Genomic DNA, 5,569 nt, shown 5'->3' on the forward strand with positions numbered 1-5,569 from the left:
CATGAGGACAGGATGAGACATGAGGACAGGATGGAGACCTGGTTACAGGATGAGACATGAGGACAGGATGGAGACCTGGTTACAGGATGAGACATGAGGACAGGATGGAGACCTGGTTACAGGATGAGACATGAGGACAGGATGGAGACCTGGTTACAGGATGAGACATGAGGACAGGATGGAGACCTGGTTACAGGATGAGACATGAGGACAGGATGGAGACCTGGTTACAGGATGAGACATGAGGACAGGATGGAGACCTGGTTACAGGATGAGACATGAGGACAGGATGGAGACCTGTTTACAGGATGAGACATGAGGACAGGATGAGACATGAGGACAGGATGAGACATGAGGACAGGATGAGACATGAGGTCAGGATAGAGACATGAGGACAGGATGAGACATGAGGACAGGATGGAGGCAGCTGGAGACCGGATCAGCTGAAGGTTTCAGCCTCTACATACCGAGCAGCACCGACACCACGGTGGCGATGAGGAGCCAGTTCTTCCTCAGTAAGGCTTTAAAATTGACGCTCCGTCGCTCCTTGTGGCTCATCATGTCTCCCTGCTGGTCCTCTCTGTTCGCTCACAACAAAGAAGAAACGAACCGCAGATTTACCGGAGCAGACTTCTACACAACCACAAACACTCCTGCTGGCGAGATGTGAGCAGCAGACTAAACGGAGGAGGAGGAGGAGGATGATGATGAAGGGTTGCTCTGATGGATGGGGGGTGTGGGGGTGGGATTCTCTTCCCCSTCCTCCTCCTCCTCCTCACAAGCCCCTCCCCCTCTCACACCTCCACCTATCTGAAGGGAGGAAGCTTGAACAGGAAGACTGTGACAGGAGGAGAGTGGGGTGGGGTCTGAATAATAATTAACATTTAACAGAGACATACATTATGGAAGCGTAGAGCTGCCACATGACATGAGATTATTTTAAACTGGATCTCCTTATAATGAGAAAACTATCTTGTAAAAACAAGAACTACCTTATTTCCCTCTGGGATCAATAAATTATTTTTGAATTGAATTGAATTGAATTGAATTGTTATATCAAGACAACCATCTCGTTATAACATGTTGGTTTGTCATTTTCACTGAAGTTTATTGCCTGGATGGTGTGATGGAGAACACGACTGAGTCTCACTATATGACTTTTTATGAAGAAGAAATCTGCAAGAGGAACACATTTCTAGACTAAACAAATGACAAGTTAGTACTGAATAATGTTTTTGAAATAATACCGTCTGAATTCAGATCAGAGAGTGAATATTATTAAGTGCTACTAGCTGCAACATCTGAGTACAAACCCAAATAATTCTGTTTGTTTTTGTTTATGTAGTGGTTCAGTTGTGTTCTCCATCACACCATCCAGGCAATAAACTTCCATGAAAATGACAAACCAGAAGAAATCATAACATGTTATAACGACATGGTTATCTTGATATAACAAGATAGTTTACTTGTTATAACGAGATCCAGTTTAAATATAATTCCATGTCATGTGGCAGCTCTAMGCTTCCGTAATACATCACATGATCCTCAAGTTAGGGAATAAAGAATCACTGTTGCAAAAAATAGCCTTCTGTTACATTTAGCTTTTAGCCACTGTTTAGCTTCTTTGTTTAATCTTTTGCTACAATTAGCTTTTAGCCACCGTTTTGCTTCTTTGTTTAATCGTTTGCTACATGTAGCTTTTAGCTGGCTTTAAATATTATTTTTAATATATCACCAAGTCAACAAATTTCGCCTTAGGGCACTGCACAAAAAACAAAAACAAAAAAAATCAAAACAAAACAAAACAAAAAAAAAAACAACAATCAATGTAAAAAAAAGCCAGCAGATTGTGTTGAATCACTTCATGAAAGTCTCCCATCCTGAGCAGCACACTGGTGACAGTGGAGAGGAAAAACTCTTAACAGGAAGAAACCTCCAGCAGAACCAGGCTCAGGCCAGGTGGTCATCAGCTGTTATCAGACAGGAAAGAGACACATGAATTATGAGATGGGTGGAGTTTATGGTGTCATGTGTAAACATCCTGCTACTTTTTCATCAGTTTAACTGTTGTTCCATCACAACAACATGAGTTTCCAGTTCAGTTTTGCTTTGAGCTAGCCTTTGTTACTTTTAACTTTTAACTAGCTTCGGCTGCTTGTGTGACTTGCTCCTGTTAATAAGTCTTTTGCTACTTAGAAATTGTAGAAAACTTTGGTTGCTTGTAGCTTGTTGCTACATATTGCTAGTGTTTTGGTTCRTTTACCAAGCCTTTTGCTATTTTTAGCTTTTAGGTAATCTTTGAAACTTTGAAATTATTACATGTCAAGTCCAGTTGTCGTAATTTACATGGATTTTCCCTCATTTTTGCATGTTTAGAGTAATCTTACAGATTTTTTCAAAAGCTCACTTTCAAATTTATTTAACATGTCTGAGGCTGTAGTAAGTAAAAAAAACAAACAAACATTAAATTATATCAAATAACCATCTGCAACTCGCTCTGTTGCTATATAAATAAGTTTTCCCATCTTCCTGCTTTAGTTGCTGTAATTTCTGCGGCCAACAGTCAAACAATTACAGATTTTTTAGGCTAATTATACACGTAAACATCAAACAAACAAAAGGGGGTGACATGTAGGAAACTGTAGCTAGCTTTTGTTACTTGTAGCTTTGAGCTATTTTTTTTATTTGCAAGTGTTTTAATACTTGTACATGTCGTTTTGATAATTTTAACTAAACTTTAATACTTTTAGTTTTTAGTTAGCATTTTCTTGCATTTAGTTTCTAGCTGTTTCATTCTTTTTAGCCTTTGTTTGGCTGCTTTTTATTAGTATTCGTTTTGTATTCACTCTGCAGTTTCTTAACAGAAACTGACCTGTCTGTTTGAAATCTGCCTTTTTAAATAAAAGTCAAATACATCAACCAAAAAGCAGATTAAACAAGAGAATAATTGTGTGTTCATTATGTTACCCTGCTGCTCTGACCACAGGTGAGGGTTGAAACGTAGACTGACCAGTAAATCCAGAGCTTTAACTTTCAACTCAGCTCCTCCTTCACCACGACTGACCAAATCAACGCCCTCATTACTGAGGATCAGACCCCAATCTGATGATCCATCTCCTGCTATATGAGATAATTCGGTTTAATAAAGTGTCTTACGTTTTATGTGGTTTTCATTTACTTCATCTTATTTATCTTATACATATTATCTTAATTTTATTGTCTTACAAATCATGTTATGAGTTAGAGAAACAGTTGTCCTTTTTTTCYAAATGAACAATATATATACAACAATAAAACTGGATTAGGGCCTAACTGAGGCAGCCCTTTTGAATTAGACTAATGACAAAAATTAATCATGTAGAAAATTTTCTGAAAAACTCATTTAAATCTGTCCTGCGGTTAATTAAACATTTTGCTAACAAAATTAAAACAAACATTTGATGCCAAAATGTACTGAGTCATTAAGGCACATTGCTTTGTGGAGATTTGATCAAAATCCACACCAGTGGTTCATGAGATATTTTATTATTACCCCAAAGACTTCATGACAAAAATTTTAAACACAAATGTGTTGGCTCTCAGATTATGTATTGGGRATCAGTCTCAGCTACCACACCAAATTTAAGGTCAGCATCTCTATAATTTACATACAGCCATTTTTGTGTTTTTGACATTCAGTAGCTGCGGCAGCCATCTTGAARTGAATTAAGTCCAAATTGTTGATGCACATCTGATGATAGGTTCATTAAAATCAGTCCTCTGGTCTGTGAGATATTTTGCTGACAAACAGACACACAAACGTGCAAAGAGACTAAAGCAAAAACATTATCATGCGCCTTTCAAGCTATAATAAAACTGTCCAACATCAATGAAGCAGTTTTCTTCTTCTCACATGGAGCTCTACTGCCCCCTGGTGGTTGTGTCTTAAAACAACTCCTTTTCTTTAAAGTCTTTTATTTTGTAAGTTGTGAGCGGATGTTGTCTCCTGACCTGACTGAAGCGTAGCGTGTCACAGACACTTTTTTTTTCAGGGAACTGCGGTCGGCCGGTTTGACTGTCGGTGCGGACATGAGAGGGATTCGGGTTCGGTAACCTGGTACTTCCCGGTGTGTCAGAACGGGGCTGTCCGAGCGGACCGGGCTCTTAGAAAAGCCGGCTGGGTAAGCTAGCTCCAGGCGCTAACTTCACGGACCGGAGGAGGCAGCAGCAGCAGCRGCAGCGGCAGCGGCAGCGGGGCCTCGGGCTGGTTACCACTCGGCTTCACGGACATAGACACCCCGCACACCCCGTTTAGTTTTCCGGAGCGACATCCTGCTAACATGGGTGAGTAGATAAGCAGCTAACCCGCTCGTTCTGACCCTAGTTAGCTGACAGAAAGCGTCCTCACCGCCGCTTATTCACCGAGGCTCTGCGGGAGGACACGAACATTTTCAACAATTATTTTGTTCCGTTTATTTATGTTTTTTATTTCCGTTTTCATCGTAACGTGAGTTTCTGACTGAAACCACGTCGTGTAGCTGCGCGTGCACGTGCGCGCTCAGTCCTCGGGTGGGGTATCCTCCCAGACTCTCCATCCGTCCTCTGCTGGTCCTGATGGATCCTTCCAGGACCGAGGCTTCAGGGTGTGCAGTGTCAGGTCCAGGAAGGGCCAGGTCTGATGGAGGCTCACCTCTGATCGAGGGATTCAGTGATGATGAGGATGATGAAGATGAAGATGGCACTCCTCCATCCCCACAGCTGTTATGCAATAGGATCAACAACCCACCTTCTGATGTTGTTTACTAGTTTCCTCTGCTCTGTGGGCCAAGCCAAACACATCCCAACCCAGTAAACGATTCATTCATTATTTAGAGAAAAAACTGACACCGTCCAGTCTTTAATCCTCATGCGATGACATTTAACTGGCTTTATTCAGAGTTGTAAAGTGACAGTACAAAACTTTATTACTGTACTTAAGTAGAAATTGTGGGTTTCTATATTTTACTTGAGTAATTATTTTTCAGCTGACTTTTTACGTATACTCCTTACATTTTCACACAATTATCTGTACTTTTTACTTTTATTTATTTAAAAAAAAAGGCAAGAAACCATTACTCCTGTTTTATTCTGGCTTATTACAAAAACATATCACGATAAATTACTCCTCCCATAGAGTAAATTTAACTGTGATTGGATGAGAGGTATATATATACTGTTTTGACACCAATCCATCGCGCCTGCACATGACACAAATCACGTCACACTCCAGCAGGACACCACAGACACCCAGCCATTATCTACACCCGCTTCTTCCTTTCAGGGTCACTGGTGCCCACATCCAGTGGTCACCATGTGAGGGGCGGGGGACACCCTGGACTGGTCACCAGTCCATCGCAGGGACACATAGAGACAAACAAACATTCACTCTCTCACTCACACCTAGGGACAATTTAGAGTTACCAATTAACCTAACAGTCATGTTTTTGGTCTGTGGGAGGACATGGGAGGACACTGAGAAAACCCACACATGCATGGAGAGAACATGCAGACTACCCAGAGAGAAAACCAGACGCTGTCTCTTGATCAAGAG

The 5,569-nt window shown here is 41.0% G+C and overlaps 2 protein-coding genes across 2 annotated transcripts in view; one reads left to right on the forward strand and one right to left on the reverse strand.

Moving 5' to 3' along the window:
• Positions 1-717, reverse strand: part of slc1a1 (solute carrier family 1 member 1) — a gene marked incomplete at its 3' end in the record, with an annotated part of 33,339 nt that extends 32,622 nt beyond the window's left edge. The window contains 1 exon segment of the mRNA XM_014021088.1: positions 468-717. Coding sequence (XP_013876542.1) covers positions 468-561 — 94 coding nt within the window.
• Positions 718-3,957: 3,240 nt separating this feature from the next.
• Positions 3,958-5,569, forward strand: part of rap1gds1 (RAP1, GTP-GDP dissociation stimulator 1) — a gene marked incomplete in the record, with an annotated part of 77,214 nt that continues 75,602 nt past the window's right edge. The window contains 1 exon segment of the mRNA XM_014021072.1: positions 3,958-4,323. Within this exon segment, the coding sequence (XP_013876526.1) occupies positions 4,320-4,323 (4 nt within the window).

The sequence above is a fragment of the Austrofundulus limnaeus genome, unplaced genomic scaffold (assembly GCF_001266775.1).
Source record: "Austrofundulus limnaeus strain Quisiro unplaced genomic scaffold, Austrofundulus_limnaeus-1.0 Scaffold277, whole genome shotgun sequence".
NCBI lineage: Eukaryota > Metazoa > Chordata > Actinopteri > Cyprinodontiformes > Rivulidae > Austrofundulus > Austrofundulus limnaeus.